The sequence below is a fragment of the Girardinichthys multiradiatus genome, chromosome 3, assembly GCF_021462225.1.
Source record: "Girardinichthys multiradiatus isolate DD_20200921_A chromosome 3, DD_fGirMul_XY1, whole genome shotgun sequence".
Classification (NCBI taxonomy): domain Eukaryota; kingdom Metazoa; phylum Chordata; class Actinopteri; order Cyprinodontiformes; family Goodeidae; genus Girardinichthys; species Girardinichthys multiradiatus.
Window position 1 is genome coordinate 99,895 of NC_061796.1, and position 23,691 is coordinate 123,585.

The 23,691-nt window shown below is 43.4% G+C and overlaps 1 protein-coding gene across 2 annotated transcripts in view; it reads left to right on the forward strand.

The window, feature by feature from the left end:
* Positions 1–23,691, forward strand: part of dyrk1b (dual-specificity tyrosine-(Y)-phosphorylation regulated kinase 1B) — an 89,527-nt gene that overhangs the window by 52,342 nt on the left and 13,494 nt on the right. For both annotated transcript variants that reach the window (XM_047357058.1, XM_047357049.1), the window contains exons 3-7: positions 3,162–3,281; positions 4,355–4,543; positions 5,020–5,167; positions 14,399–14,548; positions 15,153–15,289. In XM_047357058.1, coding sequence (XP_047213014.1) covers positions 3,162–3,281; positions 4,355–4,543; positions 5,020–5,167; positions 14,399–14,548; positions 15,153–15,289 — 744 coding nt within the window. The remainder of the gene's footprint in view (positions 1–3,161; positions 3,282–4,354; positions 4,544–5,019; positions 5,168–14,398; positions 14,549–15,152; positions 15,290–23,691) is intronic.

Sequence of the window (23,691 nt, forward strand, 5' to 3'; positions counted from 1 at the left end):
CCATCTGTTGTTTTTTTTTTATTGTTATTTTGCTATTTCAAATGCCACACTGAGGTGGTGACACAGGTTCCCTAAACAGCCAAATCCTGCACTGAAGCTATGGCTTAAGACTGTTTTTTGTATTTTGTATTACAGTTTTGTAATGGGAGCTACAGGGGTTGGACAATGAAACTGAAACACCTGTCATTTTAGTGTGGGAGGTTTCATGGCTAAACTGGACCAGCCTGGTAGCCAGTCTTCATTGATTGCACATTGCACCAGTAAGAGCAGAGTGTGAAGGTTCAATTAGCAGGGTTGCTCAAAATATTGAAATGCACACAACATTATGGGTGCTAACCCGGATTGTATCCAAAAAACATAAAACCACAGCTGCCCAAATCACGGCAGAATTAAATGTCCACCTCAACTCTCCTGTTTCCACCAGAACTGTCCGTCGGGAGCTCCACAGGGTCAATATACACGGCCGGGCTGCTATAGCCAAACCTTTGGTCACTCATGCCAATGCCAAACGTCGCTTTCAATGGTGCAAGGAGCGCAAATCTTGGGCTGTGGACAATGTGAAACATGTATTGTTCTCTGATGAGTCCACCTTTACTGTTTTCCCCACATCTGGGAGAGTTACGGTGTGGAGAAGCCCCAAAGAAGCGTACCACCCAGACTGAAGCATGGGGGTGGATCAGTGATGGTTTGGGCTGCCATATCATGGCATTCCCTTGGCCCAATACTTGTGCTAGATGGGCGCATCACTGCCAAGGACTACTGAACCATTCTTGAGGACCATGTGCATCCAATGATTCAAACATTGTATCCTGAAGGCGGATGACAATGCACCAATACACACAGCAAGACTGGTGAAAGATTGGTTTGATGAACATGAAAGTGAAGTTGAACATCTCCCATGGCCTGCACAGTCACCAGATCTAAATATTATTGAACCACTTTGGGGTGTTTTGGAGGAGCGAGTCAGGAAACGTTTTCCTCCACCAGTATCACGTAGTGACCTGGCCACTATCCTGCAAGAAGAATGGCTTAAAATCCCTCTGACCACTGTGCAGGACTTGTATATGTCATTCCCAAGACGAATTGACGCTGTATTGGCTGCAAAAGGAGGCCCTACACCATACTAATAAATTATTGTGGTCTAAAACCACATGTTTCAGTTTCATTGTCCAACCCCTGTAAATGTGTGAAAGCCTTTAGTAAACACCTGGAATGGAACCATTTTCCTCTGCAGTGCCCACATCCAGCACCATACCTGCTCTCTGTTCACAGGCTGCAATGGCAAAAAACATCTAAAAACAAATAATAAACATATAGTGACCTATCCATATATACAATGTGGACTGTAGTAACCTAGTAGGTCCTGATAACTGAAAGGAATCACTTTTTTGAAAGCAGTGTCTGGTTAGATACAGATTGTAAAGAATATCCTCTTCGGGGCGTCGGGCTGGAGGGTGGCATGGAGGGGTTGCAGCATTTGGGTTGGGGGTGGTTGTGTGTGTGGTTCCCCTGCTGCTCTCCTGTGCTCTTCCCTGGAGTGGTTGCGGTAGTCTTTGGCGGTGGGCCTCCAGGGGTTCCCATGCTCTGGTGGGGGGGGCCTTTGGATGTCTGTGGCTCAGATCTCTGTATCTGTCTCGAATCCAGGGGGTCAGGTCTGTGGCTCCTCACACTCGTCATTGCATATTTTATGGAGAAACCTTATACACACATACTTACACCCACAGGTGTTTGGATTCAGGTGTTAACAGATACACAGATGTTCTTTATTAAATACATCTTGCATTTATTATTACCAAGCATTTTGCTTATAACATTGCTGCTGTTATATATATTTCTGCAGGTGTAGAAGCAGTCTTCTAGTATCTTATATTTTCTTTCTCTCTATTCTTTTCTCCTTCTCTCCCTTTTTTCTTTTTGCCCGACCTCTCTCTCTTTCCTGCTTCTATTTTTCCTTTCCTTTTTGTTTCCGTCTCTATGTCCATTGCAATTGAAATAATCCCAAAGCAGTTTCTAATAAAGTATTTTTTATGTATATCAAGCGGAGAATTAGAGCGTTAACCATAATGCCCTATTTGTGAAAGTAAATCTTCTTCTTGGCACTCAGACAATGATTCTAAGTGCTACTCTGCCAGACAGAACATGTTAAAAAAAAGATTGTAAAGAAGATAGTCTACACCAGGTTCAACATCTTTGCTCTCATCACCTGGCTTGGACAAATAAACAAGGTTCTGTGATGTGTGTCATTACAAGGTGTCTGGAAGCAACATTACTCATGCCTAGGACCAAAACAAAGAGGTCCCTAAAGCCATTCAATAAAGACAAAGTGGACAAGAGTCTTCAGGAATTCTTTTCTGCTGTGTAATGTGGTGTCAGATGCAAAAAAATCAGTACCTGTCTCAGTTCTTTGACCTAACAAATGAAGACCCATTCAGTCACATTAGAGGATCTTATGAAAATTGAGAATTTAAAGTTTAAAATTATGGTTCCAGGTAGAGCAGGATAAATATTTTTGTGGAAAATACATTTAAGTGTTTCGTTTACATTGGAGAATGTAGATTTCATGCAATAGTTTTCACTCAATAATATGTTTTTTTCCTCCTTCAAAACAGGCCATTAATGGGATGTTCATTACATCACATTGGAGTAACATTTGTTTTAAGCTGCATGAATGAAAATCAGTTGTTTTTTAAAACGGGGTCAAACCACTTCAAGCAAACTAGAGATGTTTTGGATTGTTGCCATTTCCGGAAATGTCTCCTAGGAGAAAGCCCACAGAACAAAAGTCCTGAACCAAGTGGACTGATTTCTATTGCTCATGATATGTGTGGATAACGTCCACCCTCCAGTGTTGCATTGTCATTGTACTGTTCACACTAAGCAACATGACATGCTTGTTTTCATCATCATCCAAGTCTCCCACAGGCAGGTCATCATGTTGTTTCACTGTGGTACAAGTAGCTTCCCCGTGTGTTGCTGCTCAACCACTTGCTAAGAAGACCACTATCTTTTCCCTCTACAAATTCTCTCTTTTATCAGTGTAACCACAAAATCTTTGCTTTTCTTTTGGTAATAGAATTACCAGTTAACTCAATACTCTTGGGATTCCATGCATGTATTGTCAAATGTTTCCACCTTGTTAACCGTGTTGCTGTGCTCTTTAGGTGCTGTCTGACATGACCATACTCCAGCGGAGGATCCCCCCTAGTTTCAGAGAACCTGCCAGCGCTCCATTGAGGAAACTCTCAGTTGACCTTATCAAAACTTACAAGCACATCAATGAGGTAGGATATAAGAAATATTAGATCCACCTGTGTACACTATTAAATCTTTTTTTAATTAATGATAATCTTGCTTAGAATGGTTTTTGCCTGTATTGGGGTTTTAGGGTCTGCTTCTTTGTGTGTGTGTGTGTGTGTGTGTGTGTGTGTGTGTGTGTGCGTGTGTGTGTGTGTGTGTGTGTGTGTGTGTGTGTGTGAGTGTGTCACCTGTAACTGTACAATTGTAAGTGTGGCAAGAACGTAGAAGGCCTGCAATCCACCTAAGACCAGCAAAGAGCAGCTGGACCCAGCTCCGGAAGGACGCAGCAATCCCAGGCAGACAGATATAAAGCATAACCCAGGGCAGCCATACACTCCGCACATAAGTTGGTTGCCAGCAAGGCACAGGAGCAGCCGTCCCCAGACCAAAGAGACACAGAACGAGATGCAGGGCACTGAGTCCTCCTGAAGAACAGGCGACTCTGCCCCTTCTTGTAGCGGGCCTCGGTGTTAGGGGACCAGTACAGTTTGTCATCTAGTAGAACCCCTAAGTGTTTATGTGTGCACCACCTTAATGTCATCCTCCTGGACTAAGACTGGCTGCTGTTGTTCCCTTTTCCTCCTAAGATCAAAGACCACCTCTTTGGTTTTGGCTATGTTCAGGTGAAGACAGCATTTGCTGTACCGGTCCCTGAAAGAATCCAAAATGTCACTGTAAACAGTCCTATTTACACTCCTTTAAGGAACCCTTTACGCTGTTTAGAAATTCCATGAGTTCAGTTCAGTTTGTGGCATAGACCTTGAAGCCTGCCCCCTGCACAGTTTTTACAGTCCTCCTTCTCATAGTGGTTGGGCTTACTTTCCATCTGTTGCTATGGCTGTTTGACACAATAATATGCACATATGGGTTTTAAAATGCTTGACCTTAATAACATGTGGTTGTGGTTTTTTTTGTCTGCTGTGAAAACTGACCACCTAAAATTCATAGTGGAAGGCCAAAATAATAAAGTGACCGTATTTAAGGATAATATATATGTTAGTGATGGTTCAACAAACCTAGACTAGAGGTGATGTCTAATTTCTGCTTTTACATACAGGTATACTATACGAAGAAGAAGCGGCGGGCCCAGCAAGTCCCTCCTGAGGATAGCAGCACGAAAAAGGAGAAAAAAGTTTACAATGATGGCTATGATGACGACAACTACGATTACATAGTCAAAAATGGAGAAAAGTGGCTGGACCGCTATGAGATCGACTCACTGATTGGGAAGGGCTCCTTTGGACAGGTGAGGTCATCAGTGCAAACCTTAACATGCACAGTCAAAAGTCTCTATTTACATTTTTATAAATCATGTCTTAAAAGACTGTTTGTGTCGTAGTTAAAGAACCAGTCAGCTGTATCAGGAACGAACGTGCCTTTTTCCTGAAGAAAAATTCAGGGAATGAATGTGACAGAAAACTAGGTCTCTAAAAGCCCCCGTGGTTAACTAATGCAGAAGTTTAAGAGAATAGTGTGCACCACATAGAGACAGACATGTAGCTCCAAAATTTAAACAGCTACCAGCAAGTGTTAAAAAAGCTGTGGTGATCTCCTACAGCGCTCATTTTTGCTCTGATTGAAAGTCACCCCCATGTGGCCACTTGTGGAAATGCAACTCTTGGCACTTTAGCTCAGATATCTTTTATTGGGCTCTGTATAAACCACTGTTGTCAAAACGTTTTTTAGCATTCACAGACAATGGTCTGTTTTTTCTGTCTGCAGGTAGTGAAGGCCTACGACCACCATGAGCAGGAGTGGGTTGCCATTAAAATCATTAAAAACAAAAAGGCTTTTCTAAACCAGGCACAGATTGAACTACGCCTGCTGGAGCTCATGAACAAGCATGACACCGAGATGAAATATTACATTGGTAAGAGGAACATTAACACAGTAAATGCAATACATTACCCATAGATGTGTTTTACTGTACTTTAAACAGGGTTTGTTTGTGAACACAGTGTGTGTTGACTTCTTTAACCATGCGAATATTTCAGGTGCTGCACTTATACAGAATAAAACCTCTCCGTTAGACAGAGTTTGTTTTAAAGTAATTCATTTACTAAAATATTGCAGGATCCATAGTTGTTACAGTGTTGTCACCACAGACAACCGTACCCAAAGTTCTACTAATATTCTATAGGGGACTATAGAAGAGCCCAGTCAGACTGTAAAAATTGGGGACTTCTGAAAAACAGTGCAGTGAGTTTTTTTTCACTGTATTGGTGCTTAGTTTATCTACTGCTTTTAATAACTTAGAGCTTTTGGTTTGTCATTAATACAATCTAAGGTTTCTGTAACCTGTCTATATAATAATGAGCTTTTCTCTAAGGCTCTAGCATACACTGCTCAAAAAAACAAAGGGAACGCTCAAATAACGCATCCTAGATCTGAATGAATGAAATATTCTCATTGAATACTTTGTTTTGTACAAAGTTGAATGTGCTGACAACAAAATCACACAAAACTCATCAATGGAAATCAAATTTATTAACCAATGGAGGCCTGGATTTCAATTCAGTCTATTTCTATAGCGCCAATTCACAACACACGTTGTCTCAAGGTTCTTCACAAAAGTCAGGTTCATACATTCCAATTAATCGTAATCATTGAACAGTTCAGTCAGATTCAGTTATTTATTCAAATTGGATAAAAAGTTTTTCTATCTAAGGAAACCCAGCAGATTGCATCCAGTCAGTGACTTGCAGCATTCACTCCTCCTGGATGAGCATGTAGAGACAGTGGACAGTCACTGGCGTTGACTTTGCAGCAATCCCTCATACTGAGCATGCATGTAGCGACAGCGGAGAGGAAAAACCTCCAGCAGAACCAGGCTCAGTGTGAGCGGCCATCTGCCACGACTGACTGGGGGTTTGAGAGAACAGAGCAGAGACACAAAGACAACAAAGAAGCACTGATCCAGGAGTACTTTCTATGGGAAGGAAAAGTAAATGTTAATGGATATACAGGGATTGGACAATGAAACTGAAACACCTGTCATTTTAGTGTGGGAGGTTTCATGGCTATATTGGACCAGCCTGGTAGCCAGTCTTCATTGATTGCACATTGCACCAGTAAGAGCAGAGTGTGAAGGTTCAATTAGCAGGGTAAGAGCACAGTTTTGCTCAAAATATTGAAATGCACACAACATTATGGGTGACATACCAGAGTTCAAAAGAGGACAAATTGTTGGTGCATGTCTTGCTGGCGCATCTGTGACCAAGACAGCAAGTCTTTGTGATGTATCAAGAGCCACGGTATCCAGGGTAATGTCAGCATACCACCAAGAAGGACGAACCACATCCAACAGGATTAACTGTGAACGTAAGAGGAAGCTGTCTGAAAGGGATGTTCGGGTGCTAACCCGGATTGTATCCTCGTACTCGTACTTGTCGTCTTCCACTTATCCGGGACCGGGTTGCGGGGCCAGCAGAGTCAGCAGAGACGCCCAGACGTCCCTCTCTCCAGACACCTCCTCCAGTTCCTCCAGGGGGAGCCCAAGGCGTTCCCAGGCCAGCCGAGAGACATAGTCCCTCCAGTGTGTCCTGGGCTGTCCCCTGGGCTTCCTCCCGGTGGGACGTGCCTGGAACACCTCCCGAGGAAGGCGTCCAGGAGGCATCCGGTATAGATGCCCGAGCCACCTCAACTGGCTCCTCTCGATGTGGAGGAGCAGCAGCTCTACTCCGAGCTCCTCACCCTATCTCTAAGGGAGAGCCCGGCCACCCTACGGAAGAAGCTCATTTCCGCCGCTTGTATCCGGGATCTCGTTCTTTCAGTCATGACCCAAAGTTCATGGCCATAGGTGAGGGTAGGAACGTAGACCGACCGGTAAATTGAGAGCTTCACTTTTCGGGTCTGGTCTCTCTTCACCACAACGGACCGGCACAGCGCCCCCATTACTGCGGCAGCCGCACCAATCCGTCTGTCGATCTCCTGCTCCATTTTTCCCTCACTCGTGAACAAGACCCCGAGATACTTGAACTCTTCCACTTGAGGCAGGAACTCCCCTCCAACCTGAATTGGATTGTATCCAAAAAACATAAAACCACAGCTGCCCAAATCACGGCAGAATTAAATGTGCACCTCAACTCTCCTGTTTCCACCAGAACTGTCCGTCGGGAGCTCCACAGGGTCAATATACACGGCCGGGCAGCTATAGCCAAACCATTGGTCACTCATGCCAATGCCAAACGTCGCTTTCAATGGTGCAAGGAACGCAAATCTTGGGCTGTGGACAATGTGAAACATGTATTGTTCTCTGATGAGTCCACCTTTACTGTTTTCCCCACATCTGGGAGAGTTACGGTGTGGAGAAGCCCCAAAGAAGCGTACCACCCAGACTGTTGCATGCCCAGAGTGAAGCATGGGGGTGGATCAGTGATGGTTTGGGCTGCCATATCATGGCATTCCCTTGGCCCAATACTTGTGCTAGATGGGCGCGTCACTGCCAAGGACTACTGAACCATTCTTGAGGACCATGTGCATCCAATGGTTCAAACATTGTATCCTGAAGGCGGTGCCGTGTATCAGGATGACAATGCACCAATACACACAGCAAGACTGGTGAAAGATTGGTTTGATGAACATGAAAGTGAAGTTGAACATCTCCCATGGCCTGCACAGTCACCAGATCTAAATATTATTGAACCACTTTGGGGTGTTTTGGAGGAGCGAGTCAGGAAACGTTTTCCTCCACCAGTATCACGTAGCGACCTGGCTACTATCCTGCAAGAAGAATGGCTTAAAATCCCTCTGCCCACTGTGCAGGACTTGTATATGTCATTCCCAAGACGAATTGATGCTGTATTGGCTGCAAAAGGAGGCCCTACAACATACTAATAAATTATTGTGGTCTAAAACCAGGTGTTTCAGTTTCATTGATCAACCCCTGTACCTCCTTTAGTCGTTTCACCTAGAAAGAAAGAACAGATAAACTCTGAGCCAGTTTTCAAGGTTAGAGTCTGAAAGAGAGAACATAGAGTTAGTTACAGTAGAAGCTCAGTCAGTAGCCATGTCCAGGAGAGAGAAAGGGTTAAACACTGAAAGACAGGGTCATGTGGATCATCTGTAAAAGGTGAGCATTAAGTTGTTGCCAGTAGAAGATCGGACGATGCCCCTCTCCAGAAAGGTGTCACAGGTAGACACAGAGCCAGGCCAGGTGTAGCTTCTAGGAAGAGAAAAGAGAGAACATAAAGTTAGAAGCTGAAATAACAGCAAATAATGCAAAATTGGAGAGTAGTGTGAGAATGTAGCAGAGAGGGTGAAAGTGGTCATTATGTCCTCCAGCAGCCTAAGCCTTGTCCTGTGAATACCAGCCCAGTAAGGCGATGGTATTAGGACAAAATAGAAAGGTGTGAGACGAGCTCTGACATTATTGAACAGCATAAACTCTGCACATATATGGAATGAATTCACACAGTCAGTCATTTTCTACCACTTATTCCATAGTGGGTCACGGGGGAGCTGGTGACTATCTCCAGCAGTCTATGGGCGAGAGGCGGGGTACACCCTGGACAGGTCGCCAATTCATCGCAGGGCAACACACGAACAACCATGCACACACTCATTCACACACCTAAGGGCAATTTAGAGTTACCAATTAACCTAACAGGCATGTCTTTGGACTGTGGGAGGAAGCCGGAGTACCCGGTGAGAACCCACGCATGCACGGGGAGAACATGCAAACTCCATGCAGAAAGACCCCAGGCTGGGAATCGAACCTAGGACCTTTTTGCTGCAAGGCAACAGTGCTACCAATTGGGCCACCGTGCAGCGTGCAGAATTCACACAATTTCTTAAAATACAAGTTTTATTAACAAACATAAATCAACTCAAAGTCAAACATATTTCAATCAACAAACTCTTTACTATGCTAAAACAATCCAACTAAACTACCAAGCAGAATTAAAGAATAATGAAGACTAATGGACTATGTACAATATAAACAAGTTGATTAAAGATGATTGAAACTATGACCAAAAGAGTGATGCAACATTACCATGCAATGTTTATGTTTGAGAACCAAGGATTATCTTGAAGAATCTGGAAATGACGTTAAGTTAGTCTTGGAACCAACTTAGGCAATAATCAGCAACGTTTAGACAACCATTCACAATGTAAGATCAGATAAATTATTATTTTAATAAAATAATGTTTCAAAATAATGATCTGTTGAATAAAACCAACCTTCTGGATGACCATTTCTCAATGGTGTCTAATTAGCTGCCTTTATTTATTGAAATAATATTTGAAGAAATGTTATAAAGGGAATATTTTGGAAAAGAGCCAAATCTGTCTGGAGAAATGGGGCTTAATGGTGTTTACTTAGTTATCAAATTTAGTAAAATGATGTTAGGGAACTATTATTTACTGGATCGAAAACTAAACCTTTCTGGGTAAATATTATTTAGCAGCAAGCACATGTCCTTAGCTGTTAGCAGTTAAGCTAACAAAGAAGCTGATAGCTTAGCACCATATTCAAACACACACCTTTAAAAGTACCGTTGATAAAAGGGTTAAAATGCATAAGCGCGTTATGAGCAATCTTCTGTTTAAAATCACCCTTTAATAAAGTTTGTCTTAACTTTAAAAACATACAAAGAACACAAACTGGACATGTGTGCTGCAGATAGCCTGCTAGCACCAAGATAGCTGAGTTCAACACAAACAAAACCAAACTTCATAAAATGAAAAACGTTTATAGATCATTTAAATCTAAATCACTTCTATATTATTCTGCCCAAACACTTAACGTCATGAACTGTGGTGAGGAACGTTGTCCAGGGCGGAGAAGTTTGAAGAAACGTCCACAGTCTTTAAACGGTTAGCTACAGCTAACCTCCTTAGCTGTGGGGAGTGGCGGCTGTTCTGTCGGGCGATCTGTGAACAAACGGTTAGCTTCTAGCTAACCTCCGTGGCTGTGGATGAAAGACGGCCCGTTCTGTCTGTCAACCACACTGCACGTTACCGTTACCACGGTGATGCGGTCTCGGCTGTCTTCCTTCCAGACTGGGAGACCGCTCCACTCGGCTTCATAGAGACCGCTTCTCTGTAGGGAACTTCTTTGGGACAGTTTGCTTCTGCAGGCCTCAGAGAGAAAGTAAGCAATTCTTACACCCTAATTTCCCCGTTCATGAATGAAAATACCGGATACACAGAGAGTTTTCGTTCGTACTTAACTTTGCATATGATCGATGATCGTATGACATCCTTGGATCCAGTTGAAGAGTTTATGTCTGTTTGCCAGCAAAGAGACATCAGTGCGCTTTTCTCCCCTATCCGCTCCCTTTCAAAGGCCGTGTGGAAGAGGGCGGCTTGTTGGAGAGGGGGTGCTCTTATTCAGACAGTGGCATCATGGGAGGTCTGCTGCTACCCCCTTTTCCTCAGTTGCTGGAAGTCAGTTAAATGCAATTTATTTTGAAAGTTCCAGAAGAGTTCATACTGGAGTTTAATGTCGAAATCCATGGCTGGGTCCCAACATCTGCCTCACGGACTAAAACTGGGATCTGGTTACACAGGAGAGGAGCCTGATAACTAAAAGATCTGCCTCCCATTCTACTTCTAGAGATTTGGAGTCACACACAAAATGAAAGTGGAAAAACACACTACAGGCTGATCCAACTTTGATGTAATGTCCTTAAAACAAGTCAAAATGAGGCTCAGTATTGTGTGTGACCTCCACGTGCCTGTATGACCTCCCTACAACACCTGGGCATGCTCCTGATGAGACGCAGTATGGTCTCCTGAGGGATCTCCTCCCAGACCTAGATTAAACCATCCGCCAACTCCTGGACAGTCTGCGGTGCAACGTGACGTTGGTGGATGGAGCGAGACATGATGTCCCAGATGTGCTCAATCAGATTCAGGTCTGAGGAACGGGCGGGCCAGTCCATAGCTTCAATGTCTTCATCTTGCAGGAACTGCTGACACACTCCAGCCACATGAGGTTTAGCATTGTCCTGCATTAGGAGGAACCCAGGGCCAACCGCACCAGCATATGGTCTCACAAGGGGTCTGAGGATCTAATCTCGGTACCTAATGGCAGTCAGGCCATGCGGCCCTCCAAAGAAATGCCACCCCACACCATTACTGACCCACTGCCAAACCAGTCATGCTGAAGGATGTTGCAGGCAGCAGATCGCTCTCCACGGTGTCTCCAGACTCTGTCATGTCTGTCACATGTGCTCAGTGTGAACCTGCTTTCATCTGTGAAGAGCACAGGGCGCCAGTGGCGAATTTGCCAATCCTGGTGTTCTCTGGCAAATGCCAAGCGTCCTGCACGGTGTTGGGCTGTGAGCACAACCCCCATTTGTGGACGTTGGGCCCTCATACCATCCTCATCATCAAAGGAGATGATTGTAGATTTTAAGAGAAACAGGAATAAGTCAAACACTATTTCCATCATGGGAGAAAAGGTGGAGGTGGTGGAGGAGTATAAATACCTCGGTGTTCATCAGGACAACAGACTAGAGTGGAGATGCAACTGTGAAGCCATCTACAAGAAGGGACAGAGCAGACTGTACTTCTTGAGGAAGCTTAGGTCCTTTGGTGTTTGCAGCAAGATGCTGCATATCTTCTATAATCTGTTGTGGAGAGTCTGATCTCTTCTCCATCATCTGCTGGGAAAGCAGCACCAGAACCAGGGACTTAAAAAAGCTCGACAAGCTGATAAAGAAGGCTGGTTCTGTTCTGGAGACTCCTCTGGAACCTCTGAAGATCATTGTGCAAAGACGGATTCTTCATAAAATGAAGAACATTATGGAGAACCCTGAGCATCCTCTTCATGAGACTGTCCTACAACAACAGAGTGTCTTCAGTCAGAGGCTTCTTCAGATCTGCTGTAAGACGGAGCGCTACAGGAGATCCTTCCTGTCCACAGCCATCAGCATCTACAACGGCTCTTTGAGGAAACCTTCGTAATATGAGCTACAACAACATTTAATTTCCCTTTGGGATTAATAAAGTATTTTTGAATTGAATACCATCCTCATGGAGTCGGTTTCTAACCGTTTGTGCAGACACATGCACATTTGTGGCCTGCTGGAGGTCATTTTGAAGGGCTCTGGCAGTGCTCCTCCTGTTCCTCCTTGCACAAAGTCGGAGGTAGTGGTCCTGCTGCTGGGTTGTTGCCCTCCTACGGCCTCCTCCACATCTCCTGGTGTACTGGCCTGTCTCCTGGTAGCACCTCCAGGCTCTGGACACTACGCTGACAGACACAGCAAACCTTCTTGCCACAGCTGGCATTGATGTGCCATCCTGGATGAGCTGCACTACCTGAACCACTTGTGTGGGTTGTAGAGTCCGTCTCATGCTACCACGAGTGTGAAAGCAACACCAACATTCAAAAGTGACCAAAACATCAGCCAGAAAGCATAGGTACTGAAAGGTGGTCTGCGGTCCCCACCTGCAGAACCACTCCTTTATTGAGTGTCTTGATAATCACCAAAGATTTCCTCCTGTTGTCTTTTCCATTTGTACAACAGCTGTGAAATTGATGGTCAATCAGTGTTGCTTCCTAAGTGGACAGTTTGATTTCACAGAAGTTTGATTTACTGGGAGTTGTATTGTGTTGTTCAAGTGTCCCCTTTATTTTTTTCAGCAGTATATATTACCCTTAGCTTCTTACAGCTTTTTTCGTAATCAAGCCAGATCAGAGCTTGTTGTTGAGCACCTTTTTCCTGTATAGATGATTTTTTTTTATGAATTTTGATCACTGATCCATGATGGAAGGCTCTGCCAATGACAGTGCCTCTGAAAGTGCTTTGTTTAGGTGGAGTAATGCTAAAAGTAAGTTCTTTTAGTTCTTGGATTTAAATTTTCAAAAGGTGTTTTATCAGCTTTTAGAAATGTTTATACTGAACTTCAAGTGTAAAAACATCAATAATAATAATTACACTCCACAGATTCTACCATGCCAGAATTAAGGACAAAGCCAATTTGGAAAAGGTTGATTAAAACTTAAGCACACCCCAAACTTCTAGATTCATACATAAGAAATTAAACCTGATAATTGAAAGGGTCTGTACTTTCCTTTTACCATCATTCGTGTCCCACACAGAACCTTCTGATGGCTAATTTTAGCTTTATGTAGTACTTTGACAAAAAAAAGTCCTTTAAACTGGGTGGATAAGTTCAGAGCCAACAGGTTTTTCTAGAGCGGCCACTGGCAGTAGAGCAGTATTTGAATGCTTTATTTGCAAACAGCTTGGTGCATTGCTGCCATCTTGTGGTTCCAAGGCATTACAACCAGATGCCTGTAAAATCAGAGTAGTCACTTGTTCTTTTCATGATGTAGGACTTTCAATGCAGAATTCTACAGTGCTTCCCAAATCGTCCCTACTTTTTGCGAAAGGTTTGCTCAGAGATGACACCGTTGGTGAGTTTTTGCCAGATACACGATGGCGGATAGGGAGGAATATTTTCCTTAGACGGACCTGCTTAGTCACTATTTGCTAAAGTGATAGCAACCGTTTTAGAGAATAGGGGAGGGGAGCAGATAGAGGCAGACCCAGGGCAAGAAGAATGTAGCAAACAAACGGCTCCTGAGCACAAATTATTAATTGTATCAAAGGAAGCTATAATCTGCTGGTTGTTGTGTTGGAGGCAATATTTAAAAGAAACTAATACATGTTATAGTAACTTTCTGGCAGGTTAAGACTGTTGTGTGAATAGAAATAAAGGATGAAATTCATTTAAGTACCATTTAAAAACAGCAGCTTGAGACATACTGCAAAAGGCCTTTTCTGCTGCTTCCTGCTTCTAAAAACTAGTTTTAAGGCAGTGTTTTACACATCCCTAGGCACACCTAGAAAGGCTGTGTGGAGTTTTGATAAAGTCAAAGCAATAAGCTTGTTTAGTTCACACATATGAGAAAATAATCAAAAACTATACCTGTTGTCTCTTTTCTACGTCCTTCATATTAGGAAGGTTTAAATTGAAATGCTTTTTTGTCTTAAAGGCAGTGTTAGAAAACAGCTGACCTTAAAGGATTCTCATGATGTTTATTAGTACTGCTCCACCTGATCCCTGCTTTTTTCTATTTTTTAATCTTCACCCTTGTCTCCCATCCATCTTTGTGTCTGTCTGTCAATCTGTCTCTGTGCAGTCCACCTGAAGCGTCACTTTATGTTTAGGAACCATCTTTGTTTGGTGTTTGAGTTGTTGAGCTACAACCTGTATGATCTCCTGAGAAACACCAACTTCAGAGGAGTTTCCCTCAACCTCACCAGGAAATTTGCACAGCAGCTCTGTACAGGTGGGTGGATGGAAACACAGTCAGCCATGTTCAGGCTACCAGGACCATTTTAAACTTATTACTGAAACAGAGGTAGTCCGCCTGGCTCCAGATGCGTTGTCTGCTTTAACAGTTTGTGCCCCAATTTCTTTCCCTTTCTACTATCATTTTGTACCTGTTAACAAGCCACGTCATACCCATGCACTGGTGAATAAATTATTGAGATGAATATTCAAAAATGCTTAAATACAACATATAATTTAGTTAAATTGCAGATTGTTATCTGAAAACTTTGTATTACACTCTATTCCCTTGTATTTTGGTCTTGATCCTGGTTTGAGTCCATTTAAACTTATGAATTATGGGAAATTCTGAGCGCTCATCAAACCAAAATGACTGAAAGTAAAGGTCTAAAAAGGTTCAAGATGGCAAAGGACCAGCACCCATATCTGACTGAGAACCACACCCACAGATTTCGGCACCCAATATGGTGAAAGAAAGAAAAGAATCATTATGAGAGTCTGAGGAGTCCTGCTAAGCTAGGCCGGTAGATGCATGAATAAACACATACCTGAAGAGCGAAGTCTTTGTAATAAATGTGCATAATGTTTTGTTTGGTATCCAGCATTATTATTCCTGGCCACCCCAGAGCTGTCAATCATCCACTGCGACCTGAAACCAGAGAACATCCTGCTGTGTAACCCCAAAAGATCTGCAATCAAAATAGTTGACTTTGGATCCTCCTGCCAACTGGGACAAAGGGTGAGTATTATCCTCACATTATCTCCTCTCTCTGTTAACTCCTCAAATAAAGGAATGTGTTGGGAAAGGTGGACTGAAACTTTGTGAATTATGATTTGTGACTTGAAATCAGCTGCTTTAACCTCTGCATCCTAGGAGACAGACTTTCTGGAAATCTCTTTAAAGATGTTTTGTCCATAGCACTCCAGGCTCCTGAAAAAATCTATAGCTTAGCGATATCTCAGTATAAGAAGCTGTAACTAGTGTATCTAGCGCAACTGGAAAGTATTCACAGCGCTGCACTATTTCCACATTTAATTATTTCAAATGGTATCAAATGAATCTCTTTCCTCCACATTCTACACACAATATCTAGAAGTTGCTACTTCCTTGTTGCAGGAGGCTATATCCATTCCGAATCCAGCTACTGATCGGATCAATGATAGGCCGGCGCTGGCAAATGAGGAGAGTACTCACTTGCGTTAGCTTTGTAATGGCTAGTGAGTATCATGCCTAGGCTGGTCACGAAGCTGAAGTTGGCTTCCGATTGCAGCTTCTATATCTGGAAACTGTTAAAGGGCAATTCCAGCTCATTTTTCATGACCTTTAGAATCTTTAATCTGCTCTAACTCAAAAATTACAATATTTCGACACTTCAAACCTGAAGTAGATTATTCTACAATAATATCAGGATGTTTAAAACCCAGTTTGAGATTTGTAAAAGCTTTAACTGATTTGTGAAAGTTAAAAAAGGGCCGTATTAGGGCTTTTTTTTTTGGCATATGGAATACATTTCAACTAATCCTGCTCCAAAACTACAGTATTTAGATTCTTCCATACCGTACCATAATGCACAGCCATTTTCAGATTTTACCAGAGATGTTCAATCAGATTCAAGTCTGGACTCTGGCTGGGCCGCTCCAGGACATTCACAGGGTGGTTCTAAAGCCACTCCTATCAAATCTTGGCTGTGTGCTTTGGGTCGTTGTCCTGCTGGAAAATGAACCGTCGCTCCAGTCTGAGGTCAAAAACACTCTGGAGCAGGTTTTCATCCAGGTTGTCTCTGTACATTGCTGCCTTCATCTTTCTCTCTATCCTGACTAGTCCGCCAGTTCCTGCTACTGAAAACATCCCCATAGAATGATGCTGCCACCACCATGCTTCACAGTAGGGATGGTATTAGCCTCATGATGAGCTGTGCCTGTCATTCACACCAAAGAGTTCAATCTTTGTCTCATCAGACCAGATCATTTTGTTTTTCATGGTCTGAGAGTCCATCAGGTGACTTTTGGCTACCACGTGACCCTTATTCAGGAGTGACTTTCATTTGGCCACTCTACCAAACTGGCCTGATTGGTGGATTGTTGCAGAAACGGTTGAAGATTGCTGGAGCTCTGACAGAGTGACCTTGGGGTTCTTGGTTACCTCCCTGACTACGGCTGTTCTCCCCCAATCACTCAGTTTAGATGGCCGGCCAGCTCTAGGAAGAGTCCAGGGGGTTCCAAACTTCCATTAATAAATCATGGAGGCCATTGTGCTCATTGGGACCTTCAAGGCAGCAGAAATTTTCTGTCCTTCCCCAGATTTGTGCCTCAAGACAATCCTGTCTTGGAGGTCTACAGACCTCCAGTTCCTTTGACTTCATGCTTGGTGGTTGCGCTCTGACATTCACTGTCAGCTGTGGGACTTTATATAGACCGGTGTGTGCCTTTCCTAATCATGTCCATTCTTGAGATCCTTCTACAGCTTAAATGGAGTCCACCTGTAGCAAATTCAGTTGACTGATCAGTGTAAAATGTTTGCACCTCAGCTCAATTTTGAGCTTGATGGCAAAGGCTTTAAATACTTAGGTAAATGTGATTTCTTGGTTTTCTTTTTGTAAAAACATTTCAACAATGTCAAACAAACTTCTTTCCAAACGGTCATTATGGGGTACTGTGTGTAGAATTTTGAGTAAAGATAATAATTTGATACAATTTGGAATAAGGCTGGAACATAGCTAAATGTGGAAAGAGTGCAGCACTGTGAATACTTTTGCGGTTGCACTGAACATCTGTTGTATACAGGTCCTTCTCAAAATATTAGCATATTGTGATAAAGTTAATTATTTTCCATAATATCATGATGAAAATTTAACATTCATATATTTTAGATTCATTGCACACTAACTGAAATATTTCAGGTCTTTTATTGTCTTAATACGGATGATTTTGGCATACAGCTCATGAAAACCCAAAATTCCTCAGTCATCAGTCAGTCATTTTCTACCGCTTATTCCATATTGGGTCGCGGGGGAGCTGGTGCCTATCTCCAGCAGTCTATGGGCGAGAGGCAGGGTACACCCTGGACAAGTCGCCAGTCCATCGCAGGGCAAAATTCCTATTTCACAAAATTAGCATATCATTAAAAGGGTCTCTAAACGAGCTATGAACCTAATCATCTGAATCAACGAGTTAACTCTAAACACCTGCAAAAGATTCCTGAGGCCTTTAAAACTCCCAGCCTGGTTCATCACTCAAACCCCAATCATGGGTAAGACTGCTGACCTGACTGCTGTCCAGAAGGCCACTATTGACACCCTCAAGCAAGAGGGTAAGACACAGAAAGAAATTTCTGAACGAATAGGCTGTTCCCAGAGTGCTGTATCAAGGCACTTCAGTGGGAAGTCTGTGGGAAGGAAAAAGTGTGGCAGAAAACGCTGCACAACGAGAAGAGGTGACCGGACCCTGAGGAAGATTGTGGAGAAGGGCCGATTCCAGACCCTGGGGGACCTGCGGAAGCAGTGGACTGAGTCTGGAGTAGAAACATCCAGAGCCACCGTGCACAGGCGTGTGCAGGAAATGGGCTACAGGTGCCGCATTCCCCAGGTCAAGCCACTTTTGAACCAGAAACAGTGGCAGAAGCGCCTGACCTGGGCTACAGAGAAGCAGCACTGGACTGTTGCTCAGTGGTCCAAAGTACTTTTTTCGGATGAAAGCAAATTCTGCATGTCATTCGGAAATCAAGGTGCCAGAGTCTGGAGGAAGACTGGGGAGAAGGAAATGCCAAAATGCCAGAAGTCCAGTGTCAAGTACCCACAGTCAGTGATGGTCTGGGGTGCCGTGTCAGCTGCTGGTGTTGGTCCACTGTGTTTTATCAAGGGCAGGGTCAATGCAGCTAGCTATCAGGAGATTTTGGAGCACTTCATGCTTCCATCTGCTGAAAAGCTTTATGGAGATGAAGATTTCATTTTTCAGCATGACCTGGCACCTGCTCACAGTGCCAAAACCACTGGTAAATGGTTTACTGACCATGGTATCACTGTGCTCAATTGGCCTGCCAACTCTCCTGACCTGAACCCCATAGAGAATCTGTGGGATATTGTGAAGTGAACGTTGAGAGACTCAAGACCCAACACTCTGGATGAGCTAAAGGCCGCTATCGAAGCATCCTGGGCCTCCATAAGACCTCAGTGCCCCAGGCTGATTGCCTCCATGCCACGCCACATTGAAGCAGTCATTTCTGCCAAAGGATTCCCGACCAAGTATTGAGTGCATAACTGTACATGATTATTTGAAGGTTGACGTTTTTTGTATTAAAAACACTTTTCTTTTATTGGTCGGATGAAATATGCTAATTTTGTGAGATAGGAATTTTGGGTTTTCATGAGCTGTATGCCAAAATCATCCGTATTAAGACAATAAAAGACCTGAAATATTTCAGTTAGTGTGCAATGAATCTAAAATATATGAATGTTAAATTTTCATCATTACATTATAGAAAATAATGAACTTTATCACAATATGCTAATATTTTGAGAAGGACCTGTATGTTTAATAACTATAAAAAGCAGTCTGAACTAAAGAAGAAAACACAAGCAAATATTTGTCAGAAATGTCCAGTTCCTGCAGGTATTTCAGTGTCAATCCGTCAGTGACTTGCAGCTTTGTGGTTCCTTGATGCAGTTTAAGAGATTTTTCTGTATGTAATAATCCTGACGGTTAAGGAAAGAAGCATCCAATGACTTTAATCTATGTGGAAGTTTTAAATTGTGTGTTTGAGGCTGGTTTGTGTGGTGTCCATAACCTCCACTATTATCACTCTGATAACTTCTCCCAGATCTAATGACCTCACCATGGCATAACACTTTTCTATTTGAAAGTACAACTTTGGTCTTGTCATTCCTAATTACTACTAGCCATGTTATTTAAGTACAGACCGGACTGACCGGAACACCACTGTCTGATGTAGCTACCATGAAATCACATTTTATTGTGTAACATGAAAGTTGAAACATTCAGAACCTGAGCAACAAGTTTACATGTACCTCTCCCTGTCCCCCATACTTTGAGCTTCACTGGTGTAGACAATGCCCTCTGATGGTCTGGGGACCTGTCCAGGGGGCACCCAGTGACCGCTGTCATAGCCCAGGCAAAAGTTGAATATGGACTTTTCTGCTTCCTGGGCTTTAGTTTGCATGCACCTGTAGGGCTGCTCTAAATTTAGATTCTTCAGCTATGATTGTCTTATATTCCTTGTCTGTTGATAACTGATGGAAAATATCCCACTGATCACAGGATTATTCCAGTTTCCTTCTGAGTGCATGTTTCCCACTCACCAGTTCAAACCACAGGTTAAGCTTCATCTGATGAAAGGTGCAGCTGTGAACAGTGCAGTGAGTAGGCAGGTACAGACATGTCCAAGCTTCAAACTGACATGTTTGTAGGTTTGTGATTATTGTAACCAACAAAAAGCTATTTATTCAAAAACAAAGCTCACTACATACAAAAACGAACCGCTTTGCTACTACTATCGTTAAGGATGTTGCTAACATAATCATTTCTACAGCAGCGCTGCCTGAAGGAGTAGGTCCCTGCTCGCGGGATGGGAAGGGGTTGAATATTGGGTGGGGTCAGATGTCCAACTCAACCCTCTGCTTTTACTTCTTCAGTGAAGTTAGTTTTAAGTTGGATATTCGGCAGACATTTTCTCTCCGTGGTTCACTGCAGGCAGGGATGGCTTTTCGTGCCAGCTGCTCTCGCTGGGAGAGTGGATAGCGAGAGTCCGTGTACTTGCTGCTGAATGCAGTAGTTCGCTTAGGGAGCATCAAAGAATTACGGTTGATCAGAACACATGAACAAAAAAAACCCAAAAATTAATAACTTCCATGTGACCCAAACACTCAGAATCACTGCTAATATGTGTGACAACAATAGATTGAGACACACCAGATTTCATGAGATTTTTATTGATCCATTTTAGAGTAAAATGTTTATGGAAAAAAGGATCATATTCACAACATTTCAATTCAATTCAGTTTTATTTATATAGAGCCAATTCACAACACATGTCGTCTCAAGGCTCTTCAGAAAGGGTTTGGAATGGTGTAGGGTTGTTGGGGAGGTTAGAATAAACTACTGAGTGGTAGTGTTTGGCCATTTTAGAACGGGTTATGTGTAGGGGCAATAAGTAAAATAATAAACTGATAAAGTTTATCCATCTAGAGCCCACTGATGACCATTGTTATACTAAAGACCACAAGGATTGGGATACCTCTTTCTGTCTGACTGATTATAACCATTGGAAAAGAGAATTCAGTTCAATTCAGAAATACTTTATTAATCCCAAAGAGAAATTAAATGTTGTTGTAGCTCATATTATGAAGGTTTCCTCAAAGAGCCGTTGTAGATGCTGATGGCTGTGGGCAGGAAGGATCTCCTGTAGCGCTCCGTCTTACAGCAGATCTGAAGAAGCCTCTGACTGAAGACACTCTGTTGTTGTAGGACAGTCTCATGAAGAGGATGCTCAGGGTTCTCCATAATGTTCTTCATTTTATGAAGAATCCGTCTTTCCACAATGATCTCCAGAGGTTCCTGAGGAGTCCCCAGAACAGAGCCAGCCTTTTTTTATCAGCTTGTTGAGCTTTTTTAAGTCTCTAGCTCTGATGCTGCTTCCCCAGCAGATGATGGAGAAGAGATCACACTCTCCACAACAGACTTATAGACGATATGCAGCATCTTGCTGCAAACACCAAAGGACCTAAGCTTCCTCAAGAAGTACAGTCTGCTCTGTCCCTTCTTGTAGATGGCTTCACAGTTGCATCTCCACTCTAGTCTGTTGTCCAGGTGAACACCAAGGTATTTATACTCTTCCACCACCTCCACTTCTTCTCCCATGATAGAAATAGTTTTTGACTTATTCCTGTTTCTCTTAAAATCTACAATCATCTCCTTTGTTTTAGTCACGTTTAAAATGAGATGATTTTTTCCACACCATGCCACAAAGCGGTCCACCACCATCCTGTACTCAGCTTCTTGTCTATCTCTGATCCACCCCACGACTGCAGAATCATCTGAGTATTTCTGCAGATGACAGGAGTCTGTCTGGTCCTGGAGGTCTGAGGTGTACAGAGTGAAAAGGAATGGTGAGAGTACAGTCCCCTGTGGTGCTCCTGTGCTGCTGACTACCTGGTTAGACTCACAACCCTTCAGTCTCACAAGCTGTGGTCTGTTTGTCAGGTAGTCTTTGATCCAGGAGATTGTTTGTGAGTGAGGTCTCCACCTGAGTCTTCTGGAGTTTCTGACAAAGCAAATCAGGTTGGATTGTATTAAATGTTCTGGAGAAACCAAAGAACATGATCCTCACAGTGCTGCTGGCTTTGTCCAGATGACAGTGGGTTTGTTGAAGCAGGTGTATGATTGCATCTTCAACTCCAACTCCACAGCGATAAGCAAACTGAAGGAGGTCCTGATGGTTTACTGTTTGCTTACTCAGGTGGGCCAACAGGAGTCTCTCTAGGACCTTCATGATGTGAGATGTCAGGGCAACAGGTCTATAGTCATTGAGGACTGATGGGTGAGTTTTCTTTGGTACTGGAACAACACAGGAGGTCTTCCACAACACCGGAACCATCTTCTGGGCCAGGCTAAGGTTGAAGAGGAGCTGCAGAATCCCACAGAACTGCTCTGCACAGGCCTTCAGGACTCTAGGGCCGACATGATCTGGACCTGCAGCCTTATTCCGATTCAGTCTCTCCAGTTGCATTTTCACCTGACTTCTTGAGACACACAGGAGGAAGGGGGAGGCAAAGGAAGCATCAGTATCTTCTGATTTGGTTGAAGGCAAACATGTAGAAGTAGAAGGGTCTAGGGCTGAGGTGGAAGATAAAACATTTGAGGTGTTACTGGGCAGCTATGGGTCAAAGGAAGGGGTCATACAGGTAGCAGAAATGGAGGGTGTGTTTGCACCTCAACCATAACTGAGCCGGTTTAGGCTAAACCCAACTCTCCCTTACTACATCCAACAGGGAGGGAGGAAGGCGGAGGTAAAATATAAGGAAGATAGCTCAGGATAAACTAAGCCACTCTAACTATAAGCTTTATCAAAAAGGAAAGTTTTAAGCCTAGCCTTAAAAGTAGACAGGGTGTCTGCCTCACAGACTAAAGCTGGGAGCTGGTTCCACAGGAGAGGAGCCTGATAACTAAAGGATCTGCCTCCCATTCTACTTCTAGAGACTCTAGGAACCACCAGTAAACCTGCAGTCTGAGAACAAAGTGCTCTGTTAGGAACATATGGACCAATCAGATCTCTGATGTATGATGGAGCTAGATCATTAAGGGCTTTACAGGTCCTTCTCAAAATATTAGCATATTGTGATAAAGTTAATTATTTTCCATAATGTCATGATGAAAATTTAACATTCATATATTTTAGATTCATTGCACACTAACTGAAATATTTCAGGTCTTTTATTGTCTTAATACGGATGATTTTGGCATACAGCTCAAGAAAACCCAAAATTCCTATCTCACAAAATTAGCATATCATTAAAAGGGTCTCTAAACAAGCTATGAACCTAAGGGTAAGACACAGAAAGAAATTTCTGAACGAATAGGCTGTTCCCAGAGTGCTGTATCAAGGCACCTCAGTGGGAAGTCTGTGGGAAGGAAAAAGTGTGGCAGAAAACGCTGCACAACGAGAAGAGGTGACCGGACCCTGAGGAAGATTGTGGAGAAGGGCCGATTCCAGACCTTGGGGGACCTGCGGAAGCAGTGGACTGAGTCTGGAGTAGAAACATCCAGAGCCACCGTGCACAGGCGTGTGCAGGAAATGGGCTACAGGTGCCGCATTCTCCAGGTCAAGCCACTTTTGAACCAGAAACAGCGGCAGAAGCGCCTGACCTGGGCTACAGAGAAGCAGCACTGGACTGTTGCTCAGTGGTCCAAAGTACTTTTTTCGGATGAAAGCAAATTCTGCATGTCATTCGGAGAGAAGGAAATGCCAAAATGCCAGAGGTCCAGTGTCAAGTACCCACAGTCAGTGATGGTCTGGGGTGCCGTGTCAGCTGCTGGTGTTGGTCCACTGTGTTTTATCAAGGGCAGGGTCAATGCAGCTAGCTATCAGGAGATTTTGGAGCACTTCATGCTTCCATCTGCTGAAAAGCT